The sequence below is a fragment of the Bos grunniens genome, chromosome 2, assembly GCF_055505025.1.
Source record: "Bos grunniens cultivar Pamir isolate PY7600 chromosome 2, Bosgru_T2T1.0, whole genome shotgun sequence".
In the NCBI taxonomy this organism is placed as follows: Eukaryota; Metazoa; Chordata; class Mammalia; order Artiodactyla; family Bovidae; genus Bos; species Bos grunniens.
This window is the reverse complement of record NC_141166.1, coordinates 80,283,499-80,305,782: the sequence shown is the minus strand read 5'-3', so window position 1 is coordinate 80,305,782 and position 22,284 is coordinate 80,283,499. Positions and strand designations below refer to the sequence as shown.

Here is a 22,284-nt window from a genome sequence, read left to right as displayed (position 1 = left end):
GAAAGGTGCAAGTTGCTCAGTCGTGTCCAACTCTTTGCAGCCCCATGGACTGTAGCCCTCCAGGCTTCTCAGCCCATGGAATTTTCCAGGCAGAAATACTGGAGGGGTTGCCATTTCCTCTTCCAAAGCATCTTCCTGACCCAGAGATCAAAGCCATGTCTCTTGTGTCTCCTAAATTGACAGGCAGACTCTTTATCACTAGCATCCCCTGGGAAGCACATATATAAGCTTATATCATGAATAATTTAAAAACATATAAGTAAGGGACAAGTGAGGCCAGTACTGTGCCCACCTGATCCAAAAAGCTGACTCATTGGAAAAGACATTGATGCTGGGAAAAATTGGAGGCAAAATAAGAAGAGGGTGTCAGAGGATGAGATGGTTAGACAGCATCACCGACTCAATGGATATGTACTTGAGCAAACTCCAGGAGACGGAGGACAAGGAAGACTGGCTGGCTACAATCCATGGGGTCACAAAGAGTTGGACACAATTTAGTAACTGAACAACAAGTGAGGAAGGGAAAAGGATTAAATTATATTAAGCTAAATATTCCTAATCTATGTAGAAAGTATATATTATTTGAGGCGATGAGTAGACAAAAGGAGGCAAGGAATTCTGGAAAAGGATAGGCAAACAATGCCTTCTGCCTTTTAATAATGGCTTTAATTTAAGGAAGGGCTCTAAGTAATTTCTATAATTTACCACCATATATTACATTTATTTAAAAAGTTTATAGATGTAAGGGTCCCACTGTAAACTGCTGCATTAAAGAGGAACACATAACTTTTATTTGGACATTTAATCAGTATTCAAAATCAGCCACATATAATAGACACCCTGGTAGAATTAGCTCATATCTGCTATGTTATGACATATGCTGAATGGAAGAACTTTAGTTTTACTCCTCTTCAGGGCCTCGGTGATGGATGAACTTATTGAAAGATGCTATTTTTGTTGGAAAAAAGAAATTTTGAACATTTTGTCATCATATTTGTTAATGTTGATTATTCTTAGTGTTTCTACCATTTTTTTTAATGCATTTCTTCATTTTTAACAATGGATTATGGATGCATTTGCCTGAATTTTTTTTTTTTTTTAGTATTGTTTCCATTATGTATGGTTGTATTAAAGAGTAGCCAAATGTTCAAATGTTCATGGAGCAAATGTTAACTGGAACATTTTGTAGCCTGTTGTAGATGGTTCTGAGGAAATAATTATTTTTAAAAAATCTTCTGCAAAATAATAACACTGAAGTGGATGCATAATTACTAAAAAAGAACGAATGTCCTAGACCCAAAGGGTGCATAAAGCATACTGTTTTTGATGGGACATTTGTAACTAAAGCTACTGACTCAGCAGCAGTCATTGTCTGGAAATTAGTATAGGGTGGCCATTTTGCACTCCACCCACTCCCCTCCATTACTCTTCATAAACTAAAAACTGTTATTCACCCACATACTCACCACAGTCATGAATCTTCCACTTTCTTTGACATGTTAAACCAGTTTCTTCCATCTTCTAATCTCATCATCTGTTTATCAGCCTACACTCCTTCTGTAGCCCTTGATTCATCTCACCTCATTTTTTGAATGGTAATTGTTTTTTTGTTTGTTTGTTTGTTTAATTTCTTCATTTTTGGTTTTCATGTTCTACTTTTTAAATTCATGCTCTGACTTCTCTACATCCTGTATTGCACATTATCCTTTTAGAAAGAAGTTGGGGAAATTGTTAGTGTCAAGGTCTCAGAAAAGAGGATTCGTGAAGATCCTGATTTTCACTTCTGAGTCAGGCTATTTCAGTCAAGCTAAATTCTGAAGGAGATCAGCCCTGGGATTTCTTTGGAGGGAATGATGCTGAAGCTGAAACTCCAGTACTTTGGCCACCTCATGTGAAGAGCTGACTCATTGGAAAAGACCCTGATGCTGGGAGGGATTGGGGGCAGGAGGAGAAGGGGACGACAGAGGATGAGATGGCTGGATGGCATCACTGACTCAATGGACGTGAGTCTGAGTGAACTCTGGGAGTTGGTGATGGGCAGGGAGGCCTGACATGCTGCGAATCATGGGGTCGCAAAGAGTCGGACATGAACTGAGCGACTGAACTGAACTGAACTGAAATAGCTTGTATAGTACTGCATGGAAAATGGCTATCACTGAGGGTTTTCATTCAGGAAGAGATATGCGAGATGGAAAAAAAAAAAAACTATTGGAAGCATTACCTGGAGGGAGTTCAGTCTCTCTACCTTTGTATCTTTTCCATGCTCCTTGTGCTAGAAAGATGACTTCTGTGGAGTGCATCACCCCGGCTCTTTTACCATTCAGCCTCATTGGATTTAAACCATGGGAAGGATTGACAGGAGATTAAAGAGTGGAAGAAGAAAGAAGCCAGAGTATTCAGTAACCCCTTTCCCTCCATGCCCAGCCACAATGCTTTAGCGGGGGCTGAGCTCCTCCACCACTTGTCCTCTGCCATTGGTGCACATGTGCCTAGACGCTTCAGTTATGTCTGACTTTTTGTAGGCCCATTGCCTGCCAGTCTATGGACTGTAGTCCACGAGGCTGCTCTGCCCGTGAGGTTCTCCAGGCAAGATTACTGGAGTGGGTTGCCATGCCCTCTTCCAGGTCTTCTCTGGGTAGGTGTCTCTTTTACCTTCACTACAGTTTTCACCAGCTTCTGGTAACAGATTTAGGAAAGGTCTTAATATATCATCAGTTCCTTAGCCACACTTCTGTAAATTGTATTGAGAAAATAATATAATCCCTTGTACAAAGACGGACTTCATTTAATTACAGTCTTTTCAATTATCATTAAAAAATGTGTTCCCTGTTTACTATAGGAAACTTGGCTGACACAAAAAGACTGAAGAGTTTAAATGTAATGAGAGGAGTTAGACTAATTTTGTTATGTTTCAAGTGTGAAGGAATGTGGAACTTTACTTGGGGCAATGGCACCAAAGTTAAGAAAAATGGAAAGTCTTAAAATATATTAAAAATCAAAACATGATATAATTTAACATAAATATTTTATTTGATATGTTTATTGATTTTAAAGTTTTATGACATTAGGCTTCCAAACTGTAAGTATAGCATGAGGGTCAGGTTGACTTTATCGGATCATTGAGGTTTTCCAAACAATACATAAATTCTTATAACCAAAAGAAAAAATCAACATTCAAGTTAGTCTGTAATTTTAATTCTTTCATAAAAATAACTATATAATTTGGTGGTTACATTCTATGAATTTTTTCTTCTTTTAAAAATATTTATAATAGTTTTTAAATAAAAAAAGTAAAATTTGCTCTGTATAATATTTTAAAATATCACCTATATCCTTGAAGTAAATCTTAGAGAAAAAATAAGAAAAAACACACATCAGTAGTAAAATTTCTATTTAAGTACTAACTATAATTTTTATTTAAGATCAAAACTTGTTGTTGTTATTCAGTCACTAAGTCATGTCCAACTCTTTGTGACCCCATGGACTGCAGCATGTCTGGCTTCCCTGTATTTCACTATCTCCCAGAGTCTACTCAAGTCCATTGAGTTGTTGATGCCATCCAACCATCTCCCCTCTCTCGTCCCCTTCTCTTGTCCTCAATTTTTCCCAGCATCGGGGTCTTTTCCAGTGAGTTGGCTTTTCGCATCAAGTGGTCAAAGTGTTGGAGCTTCAGCTTCAGCATAAGTCCTTCCAATGAATATTCAAGGTTGATCTGAGTCTGCCGTTATTCCAATGCAATATCTTACCCCAAACACCAACTATGAGATTTTAAACCAACCAAAGATGAGTTTTGTATTATTGGTTCATTTTGTTCTTAAGTATTTCAACTAGGTTAGTCCAAAATATAAAATTAGATTGGTATTATCCAGGAATGCGATTATTTAGCATGATAAATAATATTCAAAAAAATGAATAATAATAATCAAGAGTATTGTAATAGCGTACCTCTAACTGTGAGGCAACAGATAAGCTGAAAGCATATTCTGTACTTTCAATTTTTCTGTTTATTGTAATCACTAGGAACCTAATCAGGATTGCATCCAACTAGACTAACAGGGAAAAACTCCACAAAAGAATATTTCCTTATTGTTTGCCAAATATCAAATTCTTTCTTCTGATACATGTGGTATATGAAATAAAAATTAGGAACCTAGTGCTTGAGTGGAATGCTGGAACAGTAAAATAAATAATGCTGTTACACAGAATAGAGGCCTCACTACGTAAAGCAGCTTTAAAATAGTTTTAAAATATATAATAAGTCCCTGTTAAACTGCAGCCCACACAACACTTCTGTTTTTTCTGTCTTTTGTATGTCTGCTGAATACCTGTAAAATGAAAGTTTCTTTGCATTTATTTTTTGCATCTTTCTTTTAATTAAACAAAGGCAGTCTTATGTTTGAAAGGGGGGCATATTATTTTTCTCTTGAAAAGGATAACCATTATCATTTTGAGAAAACATTGACTACTTTTTTCATAAAATCAATGATATCTTAGTAAGAATTTGTTTGTTAAATGTTTGCCTCACAGCATCACATTTCATAAATATATATATATATAATTTTGTCAGCTCTGCTAACTACCAAATTACATTGCAAGACATCTTTTTGTTGCTCTGTATTATGTATATGTATATAAAATACATATATGTATATACTATGCAAATATATTGTGGGCTTCCCTGGTGGTTCAGATGGTAAAGAGCTTGCCTGCAATGCAGGAGACCTGGGTTCAATCCCTGGGTCAGGAGATTTCCTGGAGAAGGGAATCACTACCCACTACAGTATTCTTTTGTGCAGAATTCCATGGACAGAGGAGCCTGGTGGGCTGCAGTCCCGGGGGACGCAAAGAGTGAGACACAACTGAGCGACTAACACACACTTGCATATATATTACAGATACGTTATAGACTTACACACATATATATGTATACATGTACATACATATCTATAAGGTAAAAATAAGTAAATAGAGATACAACCCAAAATAAGCAATTTTACTTTTCTCATTCTAAATCAGGAATGTTTCTCATAACAAAAATATATAAAGCTCAGAATACCTTATTAACTCCCAGTGTAGTCTGAACTCTTCATGAATTGATGGAAAAATAAGCATAGCATTCATTCATTTATGCTTATCATTTATCAGTTAATAGGAATTTTTTCACAGAAATTTTGTCAAATAACTCTTGTGAAGAAATTTTAGGTTCTAAATAAGAAATGAAGGCATACTGCCAAGTTATGAGCCAAACCCTGGAAAACACAATATATAAAGGGCTTTGTTTGTTTTGCTCTCTTTTGTTTTTCTTAATTTTTATTGGTATTGTTTGTGGTATTAGGGAACACATCACTGTGTCTTAGTGGCTTGTTGGAGCCGCTATATTGCTACAGAGGTGTGAGACTAGATTTCATAGTTGATGTTTTTACTTCATTTATTTTCTCTAGAAGAGAGACTCTGATGGCTGTGTTTGATGCTTGCGGTTTGGGAAATAAGCATGTATACCCAATGAATTGGAGAAGGCAATGGCAGCCCACTCCAGTACTCTTGCCTGAAAAATCCCATGGACGGAGGAGCCTGGTAGGCTTCAGTCCATGGAGTCGCAAAGAGTCAAACACAATTGAACGAATTCACTTTTACTTTTCACTTTCATGCATTGGAGAAGGAAATGGCAACCTACTCCAGTGTTCTTGCCTGGAGAATCCCAGGGACGGCAGAGTCTGGTGGGTTGCCGTCTATGGGGTCGCACAGAGTCGGACACGGCTGAAGTGACTTAGCAGCAGCAACCCAATGAATAGGCCTGAAGTGAGCTTTTAAAGCCACTAGTGACAGTCCTATTCTTTGTCAATATCACACAAGGAATTGAATCAAACAGATGGTCACTGGTCAAATGGACTACTTTTCTTCACTTTGACCTGACTTTTCTATGTGCTTTGCACATTCAGCTATATGCCATTCTTCTCTGAAATAAGAGTTCATCTTTCTGATCTTTATTTACTTATATGACTATCTGATCCAGGGTTTCTGGTGGGCAGTCACTGCATACTTAGAGGTAGCAAACTTGCCCTTACCTTAAATTGTCCCATGTCTGAAAATGATAGTAATGGAACTGATTTCAAGTAATTAAATAAAATGATTTTCACATGGAGCTTAAGAAATTAGTCCCATTGTTTTAAATGCTTGTGTTGGTTTTCTAAGGCTGCCATAGCCTTGGAGGATTAAACCATAAACGTGTATTTTCTCATAGTTCTGGAGATTGGAAGTCCCAGATCAAGATGTTGTGGCAGGCTCGGTTTCTCCTGAGGCCTCCGCCTTTGGCTTGTGTTAGTTAACTTCTTGCTGGGCCTTCACGTGGCCTTTTCTCAGTATGTGCACATCCGGTGTTGCTCTCTTCTTATAAGGACACTGTTATATTGAATTAAGGTCCCACTCATAGGATCTTCATTTAGCCTCACTTACTTCTTTAAAGGCCCTATCTTTAAATACAGGGATATTGAGGTCTAGGGTTTCAACATATGAATTTTGAGAGGACACAATCCAGTTCATAACCACACTTTACCTCACTCAGATGGCTTTCTCTAAGTCATGGCTAGTAACTAAAGTGGCAAAGAACTCAGAAGCCTGCAAATCTGAATTAGATTCAAATACCAACATCTTCATTTACTAGTTTTTTTTTTTTTTTTTTCCCCATCCTTTCTGGTCAAATTACTTGTTTTCCAGATTTTATCTTAGTTTTTTTTAATCTTAAAGTGAGGTCAACTATTTCATGATGGAGCTGTTTTGAGTATTAAATGAATAGGTGTACAAAGTTGGTATCTTTCTACAAGGTTTCTCAGTCTCAGAACTATTGATGCTTTGGCCTGATCTTCCTTCTGGGACTAGAATTGCCTCCTCTACTCATTGAGAACCAGAGGTCTATTTTCTGGCACCCATGGGCTGAATAAATGTGAACTTTAGTTACTTATTGAATACTTCAACAGACTATGCTACTTTTGAGATGCTAAAAGACAAGTTCCTACAATAAGTTCACTTTTGTATAGAAATTAATCAAATCTCTGGTGGACTGAGATTGCTTTAAAGTGGTGATTAACTTTTGTATCCCTAATTAATGATGTAATTACTTTCTTGTCATCTAAGGAAATCTGAGTTGAATATTTCTGAGACTTTCATTTTTTCTGAAAATGTTTATTTGGAAAATTTCAAGCAAACACATTTATTGAAAGATTGTTTTGATGATCACATATCACCAAGAGTCATCCAATTATTAACATTTTTCTATATTTGTTTATCTTTCTGAAATGAACTTATATAACTGAAGGGGGAGAATGGGCATAGCTTATATAAATGACTCAGACATAATTCATTTTGGTAAAATGTCCTACTGTTCATCTTTCTTTATCCAATTTTACTTATCACTGTGGCAATGGGTTCCATGTCTGGGAGTTACATGGATAATTCACTTTGAGTTTCTGATCAAAGTGTGCACATCTGAATTTTTCTTAATTTTTTTACATCCTTCATATGCACAGTCTGTTCTGAGATGGATTTCTGACTAGACACTGCATTATTTATAGTAGTCAGTGAGTCTTATTTCGTTTCTACATTTTCTTAGTCATAGTGAATTCTCCGATCATATTTGGTCCACCTGAGTAAAAATAGCAAATTATTAGATCAAAATGGCTGCTTCTAGTTAATAATATAAATTTACCCAGCATTTAAAAAGTATTACTATAAACCTCCCTGGAAAAAGTGAATTATATTTTAAGTTCTTTAGTTTTTCAGTGACTGTTGAATATCAAACATTAATTCTATCATTAAAATCTAATCTAAACATATTACCTAGATAGTACCCTTTTTCATTAATGAACACTTTGCAGGATTTCTAAAAGTAGATCTGAAAATTTATCTTGAGAAATATTTTGGAATGTTTGTGCAAATTAGGCAATTTCCATTTTCTTTATTTATTGTTTTTTAAAAAAAAATTGAAGAAACCTCTATCACATTTTAAAACGATTTAACTTCAAACCACCAAACAAATTTGTTGCATCTTATTTACCTGATAGGACCCTGGAATCTTTTGAGTGAAAACTTTACTTTTGTGATGCTCAATCTACTATTGACATTTAAACCCAGTTGTGTCATGAACATATAACTATAAAACAATTTTAATCTGCAACTATACAGGTTTATGATAGTTAAATCTGCATGATACATTGTCATTTGTCGCATTTATATTTCTCCATCCTGATCCTGGCTTATTTGCAAGTAAAAATAGTCATAAAACCTCAGTGACTAAAATGGTTAATAGTAGTCTTGTAGTCACTCTGTCTCCAGGTAGATAGATGTTTCATCCTGGATATATACTTTAGTCCATTTAAAAGTGTCAGAAGCAGTACAGTGACATGTGGATTTAAGGAGGATTTTAGTTAAAAACAACTGGATGGAGATATACATATATATAGTTTTTAAATGTTGGATGTTATTTGTTTCTGGTGAAGCAGTCTTTACCTTTAAGCGAGACTGAACTCATTTTTCTTCCCAGTGGTTGGACCAATCTAAACCTGAGCAAAGCAACTTCCTGCACTAGATCCTGCATTCTCTTAACTGGTAATAAAGAACCTTGCTGGCCTGACAGGTTGTCACAGCAATTATTCACGTGAAGTTCTGTCGCAGTTGTATCTGTCAGCCCATGTAGTATTGAATATTTTAACTGGCAGTCTTCCAAGACTGAACATTAATCTTACCATCTCCTATTACAGTCCCTAATCAAGATATTCCAGGGGTGATTGCACTAACATTGTTTGAAGACTACATCTACTGGACTGATGGGAAAACCAAGTCACTCAGCCGTGCCCATAAAACCTCGGGAGCAGACAGACTCTCACTGATTAACTCATGGCATGCCATCACAGATATCCAGGTGTATCATTCTTATAGACAACCTGATGGTAATTATTCTTTCCATGATTTCCATAAATGCATCAACATCTTTTAGTAACATTCCATTTTTGTTTCCTTTAGGGTTAAGAGTAAATTTATTTTTGAGAAAGATTATTAGATTTCATTGCGTAGAATAATTGTATAGAATGAATTCATCTGATATCAAAAGCTGCTGTTAAGGGATATGGTTTCAAGATCAATAAAACTGCAAGGAATGTTGATTTGTTGAAATCATATTAAGATAAATGACATGAGTACATATAGCTGGAGAAGTGAATACTGCATTATTGAAATCATATATTTATAAAATGGTTATAGGATTCCAGTTTCTTGAGTGCTAGGTGAAAGAAACTATATTTAAGTAGTTCTGGGGATCCAAAAATGAGAAATGTATCAAGCATATGTCTAGTAGGAATTTTATCAGGCCATATGGAATAAAGTTTTGATTATTTTGCTGAAAACATAAATTTGGCTTGGAAAAGAGAGCTACTGTACTCTCAGATATAGATCATCATTTCATTATTTTATTTTACATTTATATTTCTAATCCTATGTATACAATCATCCAAAATACTTCCAGTCTCTGTTTATTTTTCTGATGGACACTTTTTTCCTACTAAGATACTCACTATAGTAGAAATGCATTTTTAAAATTATTTAATGGTAAAATAATGTCATAGGATAATGAGTAGAATTTGTAGCAAAATAAAATTATGTTTATAATATTGATGAGTTCTTGATTATGACATTCTATTCAAATACATGTTATGAAGCTCAAATGTCTTATTTCTAATTGCATATTATGTTATTAATCTTGATTATCATGTTTTTTTTTGTTTCTTTCTTACTTGTAGTCTTCAAACACCTCTGTACGATAAATAATGGAGGTTGCAGTCATCTGTGCCTTTTAGCCCCTGGAAAGAGTCACACCTGCGCATGTCCCACCAACTTCTATCTTGCAGCTGATAACAGGACTTGCTTATCCAACTGCACAGCCAGTCAGGTGAGTGGACTTCTAGAAATTAGTTCATGGCCTGTATGAGCAAATTGTTATAAAGGTTCTGCCTGAGTTTTGTTTACTTAAACCATTTTTGAAACATCATTTTTTTTGGTTTGGTATAACATCAGATAAATATTTCATACATTATAGAGAGGGCCACAGAGTAAGGGAAAAACAATTTGATGCATATTGTTAAAATGGGACTTTAGGAAATACAAATAGGGTTCAATTGGAAGACAAAACAAACATGGAGACCATTCTTACACTGACCTACATAGAATAACTATGCAAATCATGAGTGAATATAGGAGAATGTCCACTCACAGCAGAATCATCAGAAGAGATTTGACCTATTCCAAGATGTCAGGGTGATTGAGACATACGTTTAAGGATAAGAAAACAAAATTCCTAGGTAACCTGTTCTCTATCACCATCTCTACCCCTGTCTCATTCCACAGAGTTAAGTGGTATGGAAAAGATAGTTTTTATAGTATTTTCTAGATATTTTTATTTAAAAATTATATGATCTAAATAATTTCCTTCTGAAATCTTTCTCTTCAAAATGTAATAATTTTCAGTATATTTCAGAAGTTATGTTTTCTAGTGAATGGCAGTTACATAGACTTAGCTGTTTTACTTCCAAAATTTGAAGAAAAGTCGTATGACATTATAACATTTGATTTTAATATTTGAGTAACTATCTTAAGATAAAATTGTCAAAAAAATCATGTGATTTCCTTTTAAGAGTGACTAAATTTATTCTTAGGATTCTGTCTTTTGCATGTGTTTGTTTTCCAATTCTAGCAGTGGCAGTGACATTATGGCAAAAGACTGAATTTCTCTTAGGGTGTGTCTATTTTCAAAGAGAGAAGCTAATCCTAGCTCAACTTGCCTCTTAAGTTATGACTATGAGGATCACCCATTAAAGAACTACACAAGAGAAAAGATCGAACCTCTCAGCAGTATGTAGAGTGGTTAAGGGGGCAGACTCTGAAGCCAGACTTAATATGATGATAACCCTGACTGCTTTAAGTAAGCTGAACTATTTAATATCTTGGCTTTGATACTTAACTTCTTGAAGACTCAGGTTTTTCATCTTCTAAATGGGAATGATGATATTTCCAGGCATGTGTTATAAAGATTACATGGGAAAAGTAAGTGTTGTTGTTCTTACCTTAGCCCTACAGTGCAACTGGATTATACTTGAGTATGTGTGCAGTTAGTGTGAGCTGCCATCAGGAGGGTCTGATGTCTAGTTGAAAACATATGTCACAGTCTCTGTTTTATTTGCAAAAAGGGTCACTTTAATTATAATCTTATATAAGCAAAGTTCAATACTTTTATAAAACTAGAAATTTGTCACAACAAGAGATAAAATAAGCAACCTAGAGGTAAAATATGAGAGAAGTCATATCTTTAAAGAAAAAAATTATAAGTTTTGTTAATTTTGCTTAATTTAGACACATTTTCAGTTTAACATCTGGATTCTTCTGAAATAACCTCTATTCTCTTGATTTGGAGCTGATCAGAGTCCCTCTATTGAGGCCCAACACTGAGGTTGTAGGTGACTTAGGAATGACGCCTGTCTAAGCCACTTACAATGTGGTGAGCCTTCTTACCCAGCTGAAAATAAAGCCAAAGGATGCTTGACACACAGATGAAAATCTTCAACAGCAAAACATATGTAGTAAAACCTGAGCTTTGCTATAGTCAGAAAAGGAGTAAGATGTTTCAAATTCAGTTCAGTTCAGTCGCTCAACCGTGTCCGACTCTTTGTGACTCCATGGACTGCAGCACCCCAGGCTTCCCTGTCCATCACAAACTCCTGGAGCTTGATCAAACTCGTGTCCATTGAGGTGGTGACATTCAAATTACTAAGATAGTAAAGCCTAGAATTATATATACTCAATGGCAAAAAGTCTGATTAGTCAGTTCAATGAAAACATAAATGAACCTAGAAAAGTATTATTCATATAACTAAATTACTTCTCAATTTGGCATCAGTCATTATATGACTGAAATATTTATAATTTTTCAAATACTCCCAATAGAGTTTTCCATGAATTAAAAAAAAAAAAAAACTATAGCAAGGCAGAACAGTGACAACAGAACTTCATGGATCCGATATCTTTGTTTTCAGTACTTCCTGAATAAAACAGTTATCACTTTGCTTCATTTTTAAGAAAAAAGTTAATGAAGAGTAACATTTCAGCTGCACTGTCAATGAGTGGCTGTCCCTATAAGTCTTGTGGTTTACAGTCATTTTATCATTGATTCTTTTCTGATATAAAGAGAGGAAAACAAGATATACTGTATACTTCTTGCATAAAAATCAATTCATAAAAACACCATATTTAGTGGGGTAGATTTTCAAATGAAGCAGATAATTTGTGTACTTCAGAATCGTATCTTTAAGCATTTTGGTATGTATCTTACTAAGGGATTTTGATTTGTCATCATTGAGTGGCTGCAGCCAATTACACATGCCCAAGTATCATTGATTTAAAAAAATAAAATAGGTAAATCACACCATTAAGAATTCTGTTAGGACTGAAAATGAACATATGAAAATCTGATAAAAAAATCAAAATTAGGTCCCATTCTTCTAGTATGAATCACTTTAAATATTATATTTAAATCTTTTTAATTAGAACATTTTTAATAAAATGAATTTACTTATTTTTAGTGGAGACAGTTCCTATTTTGAGTAAATTTCACTACATGCAGTAATTACATTTTATCCATGTATCCATTTTAGTAGGAACATTTAGATTTTTTATAGCTTATTCTTGTGCATAATTGGCATTCTGCAATTTATTTTATGAAGATATTAGTCTTGAAGAGCATTTGCCATGAAGAATGTTTTGTATTTATATTTATCATTTATCTTTTTAAAGTAACTATATTTAAATATGAAAAAAAAACACCCAGACACAAAATAGAAGAAATCTTCCTCTGAGACTAATGAATAAAATGATGTAGTTTAGCATAAGAAATAATAATAAATATATTTTAGCCTAGCCTTCCCTTAACTCAAAACCTTTTTATGTCCTTATTAAAAATGAAGTGGCGAGCACAATCATCATGTTGTACATCATTCCAACAGTGGATGTTTATTTAAACCAGAAATATTTAGTAAAATTAAAAAATGCATTTAAGTATTTTTTAAATCTTGATTAGAGGGGCTTGAAATATACTCAGGAGACTTGAAATCATCTTACTAATGTACTTTGATATACTGCAATGACTGGAAATGTTTACTGTTCATGGCAATTGGTTTTGGAGTTAGCCTTATATCTCCAGCAGTCATTATGTATAATAGTAACATTCTTCCTCTGGTAGTTTATGAAAACCACAAGAAACATGACCACAGGCTAAGTAAATATGGGAAACTCAGTTGAACTGGGAGATTTTCGCTTGAATTCAGTGCTCTGTTCTCTCTTATATTGCCACTGGGTGGGGGCAACTTACTCTTTTATTAATATATATTAATAATATATGTATGTGTGTGGTAATCACTCAGTTGTGTCTAACTCTTTGCCATCCCATGGACTATAGCCAATCAGGCTCCTCTGTCCACAGGATTCTCCAGGCAAGAATACAGGAGTGGACTGCCATTCCCCTTTCAAAGGGATCTTCCCAATCTAGGGATTGAACCCAGGTCTCTTGCATTGCAAGTAGATTCTTTACATATATATATATATATATATATATATATATATATATATACGCTTCAGCTCCAGAATATCCAGACAGTTTCAGTAAAGGCTTGCATCAAATTCTGCCTTACTTAAAGATAGTAACAGTATTTAAAATGAGCAAATTTTAGCTTGGTAATCCATTTTCATTAGAGAAAATTGAACCTAGCTTATATATTTCTGTGTTACAAATCTGTCTGGCATGCAACATGCTAAGATAAATGCCACCTTACTTTAGTTACTCACATGGGAATTACAATAGAATTTGTTTTCTTTTTGAAAAGGAATAAATTTTAGAAAATATCTTAATGTTTTCAAATTTCAGAAGAAGGAAAAATCTGAAGTGCTAGAATAAATCTACTAAGTGTATTGACTTTTTTCATGGCAACTATTTATGATGCATGTACTTTCTATATGGAAAATGTGATTTTCTTTAGTTCCTTCTATCTTATGAGTATATACTGTTACTGAATGTTGCTGACAAAAGGACAAGGTTGCGGTCTGAGATCACTAAGGAATAAATTGGCTGAGTTTTCTTGGTCACTGTGTATAGTTGGCCAGTGAGAAGTTAATAGGAACAACGTTTCAAATTAATTAAATTTGCTAAATTAAATTAGTTAAATTAATTCAAATTAGCAAAATGAATTCAACTCAATACCTCTTCCTGACATCTCTGATGATTTTTAGCCATATTCAGTGTTCAGTAAACTTTTTCTGTAGAGGGTCAGAAAATAGCTATTTTAGGCTTTGTGAATCACATGGTCACTGTAGGAGCTACTAAACTGTTGTAGTGGTGAAAAGGATCCATAGACAATATGTAAATTCATGAACATGTCTGTGTTCAGGAAATCTCAGGAGGTTTTCTTGAACAGAGTGCTGTCCTCACTGGTCATTTTGCTCTTGCTGTACGATTACTCCTATGGTGGAATGCTCTAAGACTACTACATTCATGTTTGCAGCAGGAAGGTAGGCTAGGCTGCTGTGTCCTGGTGAGTTTTTAAATATCCATTATATATGAGTTGAGTTCTATAATCTTTATTTTTTCTTTTTCTCAAAGTTTCGCTGCAAAACTGATAAATGTATTCCATTCTGGTGGAAATGTGACACCGTGGATGACTGTGGTGATGGATCTGATGAACCAGACGACTGCCGTGAGTACACTGGCCGATGTAGGAATTTAGAATTTAGAGCTTAAATTCCCCCCACCTGGAAAACAGAAGCAAGATCATAAGTTTTGGCTTCTGATAGTTTTGCAAACTTGGAATAGAAAGGTTTTATATGTTGCCAGTTAAAAATACAGCAAAAATTCTGGCATTATCTCGTGTATGTCTCTGATCACTATTACATTTACAGTGACACCTCAGCAATTTGTGTTGGTGTTCACTTTCTTGATTTTTTTTTACTTGTGGAATAACTAAACTCTTCATGTAATGATCAACAAAGGAAAAATCATCATGATTTTGACTTGATATATCATTAAGTTAGAAACAAAAATGGGCAGGTTTTCAGCATGCCACTCAATGACTGAAATCTTGCTTTTAAAGGCTACAGCCCTTCAACTTTCCTGTCAGTATTAAAAATACTGAAAAGTCTGTAAAAGTCAGATTTTTCCAGTATAAGTCATTAGTTGGCTCTTAGGCAATTTATAGTGCTCTCAATAGTTGCCTTAAAGTGGCTATCAATTATATCTTGACATTTGGCTTGGTTAAGTGAAGTGAAGTCGTTCAGTCGTGTCTGACTCTTTGCAACCCCATGGACTGTAGCCTACCAGGCTTCTCTGTCCGTGGGATTTTCCAGGCAAGAGTACTGGAGTGGGTTGCCATTTCCTTATCCAGGGGATCTTCCCGACCCAGGAATCGAACCCAGGTCTCCCTCATTGCAAGCAGATGTTTTACACTCTGAGCCACCAGGGAAGCTCCTGGCTTGGTTAGGTGCTTTTTGTTTATTTATTTCTATCTTTGGTAACCATCCAAAGGACAACCTTATTAAGCTTGTCGCTGCCGGTGGGGGCCAGATCCTTATTAGAAAGCCCAAGCCAGACAGTGACGTGACTCAAACCATCAATACAGTCGTATACCATGCCAAACCTGATTCTGATCAGCACTTCTGCACACAGTGTATCATCTATGAGGACTTGTCTAATCATCACCCAGAAAGGGTTAGGCAGGGCAAAGTCTGGATGACTCCTTCCAGCTGGTTTATAGATTGTGTGATGTCCTTTGAGTTGCTCCCTCTTGACAACTGAACTCTCACAGTGTGATACCTTAGTGATTGCACTGTTTTCATCAGCCACATTTTTACAAATAGGTAGACTCATTCATTGGAGAAGGTGGTGGCACCCCACTCCAGTACTCTTGCCTGGAAAATCCCATGGAAAGAGGGGCCTGGTAGGCTGCAGTCCATGGGGTCGCAAAGAGTCGGACACGACTGAGCAACTTCCCTTTCCCTTGGTAACCTAAGATAGACAATCAAGAGACTTTTTAATAAAGTCTCTTAATAGACTTTTTATTAAAAGACTTTTTAATAAAGTCTTTTAAAAACTTTTATTTTTAAAATAAAACCTTTTAACAGACAATCAGGAGACTTTTCCTTGATAGCCTTTTATAGTTCACTCCACAGGCCACTCTAATACTGACCTGTCAAGTTGAAGATGCTTGCAGTCAATCATGATAATTCGCTCAGCATCTCAGTGGATTGTTGCCATGATTTGGACTTGACAGTTGAATTCAAGATCAACATCCCTGCACTAAAGAAAGACAATGCATTGTCTTAGTGAAAGCTAGATATTTTCTGATATAGAACTCACCAGCAAATAATTTCAAAACTGTTTTGAAGTTCAGACCTCTAGATGTTTACTTAAATGAGCTATATTACATCTCTCTGGTCACTACCAAGTGTATCAAACATTTGAAGATTTTGTCATATATTTCATTTATGTGTGGGCAAGCAGTAATAATATTTTTAGTGAGAAGGAAAAAAGCATAAAATAATATATTCAATGAGAAGGAAAAAAGTCATTGTTTTTCTATTATTATTTTTCTTTTTCTGAAAAGTTAATTACCCTTTGATTTTTTAAAATATAGCTTTTGTTTTCACTATGATGGACAACATATGAAGAGAAGTATCTATGAGGCATAGGTACACAATTATGTATGAATCACTTTCTTAAGTTATTGAATTAAAAAGAATCAAGAATCAAGGAATAAGAAATTATGGTTGAGATTGAGATTTACATATTGAAATGTATTAATGTTCTCACAATAAAGTAAACTCTCCTGTGTTATAGTAAAATAAATACAACTTATTTTTGTAATTTGCAGAAATACACAATTATTAGTTAGTTTAGTTCTCATATTAAGGTGACCTTTCCAGGCCAGTTTTACTGAAGTGTTTTTTAAAGAATTATCCCATAATGACCTGCAGATTAAATCAATAGCACCCCTTCTGAAATATTTACAACTTCTGAACTCTTATTTTAATCTTGACTGAGATTTCATGTTGTAGACATACTGATATGAAAAATAAACTACATATTTAGTATAACAAACTTTTTATATTTATCCACTTTCAGAATATTTGGTGAACAAATATAACTTTAATGTCTTTCAAGAGGAACTGAAGAGACATCTAGTATCTAAGAGTCTCTGTATGATCCTTACCCTGGTTAAATACCAATACTACGTTTTTATTGGTGATATTATTTCTCTGATCTTTTAGTAAATGATCTATTACTTAGAGTTGACAGGTTAACAGCACAGAACATCTGTAGGCATGACACTTTATTTTGAGAGCCATGGTGGGATGGAAAATGATATACACGAGTCTGTGGCATGCTTATTAATAGGATTCATTTCTGAGTAGCCGCATTATCAAAATTTGCAGATATTAAGAACCACTGACAATACTGATAATTTCACCTGAAAAAGCAGAGAAACTTGATTACAGGTTCACATACTTTCAAACTTCAATAATATTATTTATGTAAATGAAGTTAAAGTGAGGCATCAAGAATTCTCTGGCATCATAAGTTTGTAGTTATACATCCTATAGTAGTCCAAAATATCAAGGATCATTCTAAAGACCAATTTAAAGGTCACATAGGCTTCTCAGTTATTTAACAGACAGTGAAACTCCTTTAAGAGTTAAACCCAACTTATGGAAAGGTTTTTGACAGCCTCATTTATAATGGGCAAGATAATTGTGAGACTGAAGAAGATGGAAAGGATTGTCATAAATTACTTCAAAATGTTCTGTCTTGTCTTACTTATGGCTATGAACTGAAATTTGTCTAAAAATTGCTATCATACACCAAAAAGTTATAAAATAAAGAAAAATACAACAGCAATTATGGGCAAATAAATATTTAAGGAATTCATATATGAAGCAACAGGAAATAGAGGAAATGCACGTTTAGAGAAAATTAAGCATCACCCAGTTTAAACATTAGTGTGATTAATTAATAAATGTTGTAAACTGAAGGTAAATGACTTCCCACACTTTAAGAACTTGCTTCTATGGAAGCCATGCATATATTAAGAGATTTTTTTAATGTTAAGAAGAATTTAATTATTTACAATGGCATAATTTATTTTCCAAAGAAAGTTCTAAATATAATTTATGAACATTTGATTGACTGATTTGAACTAATAAACAGCATATTATTAATCTCAAAGTCAGTGATTATTAACATACATAAAGATTATCAGTCAAAAGATAAGTGTTTATTGTAAAGCAACATAGTCTGTGAGAAGACTTCAGAGTCAGATATGGATTTAAACTTCACCTCTGGCACTTGAAACTTGTATATTCTTGGGTGAATTATTAGTATCTTGAGACTTACTTCCCTCATTTATAGAATGAACATGGTGATGTCAGGATGAGAAAGTGTTAGTCACTCAGCCATGTCCGACTCTTTGCAACCCATGGACTGTAGCCTGCCAGGGTTCTCTGTCCATGGGATTTCCTAGGCAAGAATACTGGAGTGGGTAGCCATCTGCTTCTCCTGGGGATCTTCCCAAACCAGGGATCAAACCCGGATCTCCAGCATTGCAGGCAGATTCCTTGTCTGAGCTACTAGGGTAATGCCAAGGTGACAAGGTTATGATGAAATTCATTTAGTAACTGTATGTGAGAAAGATCCTAGCCCAGTGCCTCACACAAACTAGATATTCAGTAGTTCCTACTTTGTTGTTGTTCTTGCTTATATAAAACCAAAGAATATAGCAAAAACTGCTTTATCCTTTAGAAGATGTTTATTATAAAAACATATGTATTATATATAAAAATCTTTACTAGTTATATTGTTCTTTACTAGTTATATCTTATAGTTATAAACAATATATTTATAAGTATTAGTAAGATTATAGGAATAAATATCAACCATTCTTATTTAAAATATGTAGTTATAGAAAGCATTTGCTTTAAATAATGCTAGGGAATATGTATTGAGGACAGATGTTCCTCTGTTAACACATTATAGGCAGGAAAGCAATCAAAGAGAAGTAATTTTTTTAAGGGATATTGAAATAACTTTAAAAAATTTTACAGTAAATTATGTTCTGCCACTTAACCTCCTAATACCATGTCTTTGAAATGAAGAGATATTTAAATGTTTTTCAATAACATATATATATTTACATTTATATGTTGTTAATATCTTTGTTCTTATTAGTTTATAAAATGCAATCTGGAGGCCACCTGAGTTGATCAAAGCTTAACGGCCCTTCTGAATCTGATAGCTATTTGGCTATGAGACAGTCATATTTTGCTGTAGGATATGTATAATATAGTAATATAATATATATATGTATGTATATATATTATGGATCGATCTATCTATCTATCTAGATTTTCTGTTGAATGCCAGAAAAGCTCTGTTATAAGACTCATGAGCTAAGGTTGTCATTCCATGATACCTGTTATGTTTCCTCTTGTAGCCGAATTTAAATGTCAGCCTGGCCGATTTCAGTGTGGAACTGGGCTCTGTGCTCTGCCTGCTTTCATCTGTGATGGAGAGAATGACTGTGGGGACAATTCTGATGAACTCAACTGTGGTAGGTGATTATATTCATAGCTACTGAACATAAATTGAAATCTTAACTGATTATGTTTGCACCGGTTTAAATTCAGATACAGACTTTAACGCACATTTTTCATTCTTTTTATCTTCTAGACACACATGTCTGCCTCTCAGGTCAGTTCAAGTGTACCAAGAACCAGAAATGCATCCCAGTAAACCTCAGATGTAATGGGCAAGATGACTGTGGGGATGAGGAAGATGAAAAGGACTGTCGTAAGTCACCTCTAATTGCTCTGTCTTATGTCTTTCAACTGAAATTGCTCTAAAAATTACTATTGTTCATCATAAATATATACTGTGTAGAAAATATAACTGCATTGATGGGAAAATAATTCCACATAAATATCTATAGGGATGGATTATTTAAGAAATGCTATTAAAACCAAATAGAAAGTTTAAATGGGTGGATCTTTACTAAAAAGCTACCTGGAAATTATGACAAACACAAAGAAACATGCATTCATCCACATCATCCTTAAGAGAAGCAACAAAAACAAATTATCAGTGATTATAGTGTTTTTTTAAAAATGATATTTTACCTTATTAAGTAGCTACATGTAATTTTCTTCTGTTGATTTAATTAGTTACTTGAAATCAACACCATTTTTATTAGAGATTGCTTTTTGCCTAGTAATAACATACTGAGTGTATGAAAAGAAACAAAAATCTGGGCAAAATATCTGAACAAAATTACTTATTAGAAACTAAATAATGCTCCTCCTAAAATATCTTAACGTGGTACTTCAAAAAACAATAGTAAAATATTTTTACTTCTGTTCACCTCTTATTTCAATATCTCATGAAAAATAAATAATCATAAAATGGAAGGCAGAACAGTTTACATCATATGCATATGTGCCCATAGGCAGGCAGGCATGGACACATGGACACACAGGATCTGAACCATAGGGCAGCTGTCAAGTTCAAGCTTTCAGCAGAACTGCTGTCAACATTTCTGTCTTGCTGAAGTTTTATTTTATTCCTCTAAAACTTTTATCAGTAAATAATGTTCAGTCATCCAGCAATTTGATTAAGATGGTGCATTCAGAATAAAGTCAGTGCCAGTTCTTTATGGTCAGCCATTCTAGGAGCGGATCTATTAAACTGACGAAGATTTGTGAAGCAGTTTATAGTTTCAGTCAGATGTTCGCCTCATCTCTCAAAACCTCAGCACAACTAGAGGTTTTAATAAATTCTATGCTTTTTATTCTCTCATTCACTAATATCTTCTGATTTATGTCTTCCTATTTATAAAAATGTGTATAAATTCTTAAATTTATCTGAAAAAACATATTTTGAAAAAACCTGAATTATTTTTTAAATTTAGTTTCAAGGTATTTAATCAAGGGTAGGGTGATTTTGAAAACTCTTATTTTTATCAAATGCATCATTGAAGAAATATGTTTTATTTATTTCTACTGGATTAGATAAAGGAATACATTGCAGATAATTAAAAGTTAAAACTTATCACCGTCAGGGGCTTATTAATTAAGAGAAGATACATTTTCAATTGATTAACTTAAAATTTATTTATTTTTTTAAAAATTAAAACATCTATTCTTGTCAAAGCTGCATTTTAATAGATGCTTTCCTTTTAAGCTGAAAACAGCTGTTCTCCAGACTACTTCCAGTGTAAAACTACAAAACATTGCATTTCCAAGCTGTGGGTTTGTGATGAGGATCCGGACTGTGCAGACGCATCAGATGAGGCTAACTGTGGTGAGTGTTTTGTGACCACGGATCTTACTTATTGTATTTATCTCATCATCTGAAATGACGAGAGTGAGGCAAATTTGAACACAATTCTGGATACAACTATGGTATCAAAGAGTCCCTCAAAGTTTTATCCCTGTGTTCTCAGGGTCAGTAACCTCAGGTTAGCCATTTTCTAAAAAGCATGGAGGGTTAAGGCAGAAGGGTAAGTATTGTTTTAGCATCAATCAAAACTTTCTTAAAAGGTAGATCTAAAAGGTAAAATAGAACTATCATCTTATGTTAGCATGCTGCTGTTGCTGCTGCTAAGTCGCTTCAGTCGTGTTCGACTCTGTGTGACCCCATAGACGGCAGCACACCCCGTCCCCGGGATTCTCCAGGCATATGCACATGCTATTAGCATTTAATGAATAGAAACAATAAAACTATTTTCTTATTGTTCTGTTGCTGCCGCTGCTAAGTCACTTCAGTCGTGTCCAACTCTGTGCAACCCCATAAATGGCAGCCCACCAGGCTCCCCTGTCCCTGGGATTCTCCAGGCAAGAACACTGGAGTGGGTTGCCATTTCCTTCTCCAATGCATGAAAGTGAAAAGTGAAAGTGAAGTCGCTCAGTCGTGTCCGACTCCTAGCGACCCCATGGCCTGCAGCCCACCAGGCTCCTCCGTCCATGGGATTTTCCAGGCAAGAGTACTGGAGTGGGGTGCCATTGCCTTCCTCGTCTTCTTGTTCTAGACTTCACTTTCCTCCTTAAATGTCATATAATTGTCCTTTTATCCAATGATTATTGTTCATTCTTAAACATGGTCGGGTGTGGGGGGAAGAAAAAAGACAATAAAAGCATTTTCTTGTTTCAGTAGGT

At 34.7% G+C, this 22,284-nt stretch overlaps 1 protein-coding gene across 1 annotated transcript in view; it reads left to right on the top strand.

The window, feature by feature from the left end:
• The window catches only part of LRP1B (LDL receptor related protein 1B), a 2,178,569-nt gene that overhangs the window by 1,915,983 nt on the left and 240,302 nt on the right, over positions 1–22,284 (top strand). The window contains exons 61-66 of the mRNA XM_086368415.1: positions 8,754–8,942; positions 9,789–9,937; positions 14,690–14,783; positions 19,569–19,685; positions 19,805–19,924; positions 21,311–21,430. Of these exons, the coding sequence (XP_086224541.1) occupies positions 8,754–8,942; positions 9,789–9,937; positions 14,690–14,783; positions 19,569–19,685; positions 19,805–19,924; positions 21,311–21,430 (789 nt within the window). The remainder of the gene's footprint in view (positions 1–8,753; positions 8,943–9,788; positions 9,938–14,689; positions 14,784–19,568; positions 19,686–19,804; positions 19,925–21,310; positions 21,431–22,284) is intronic.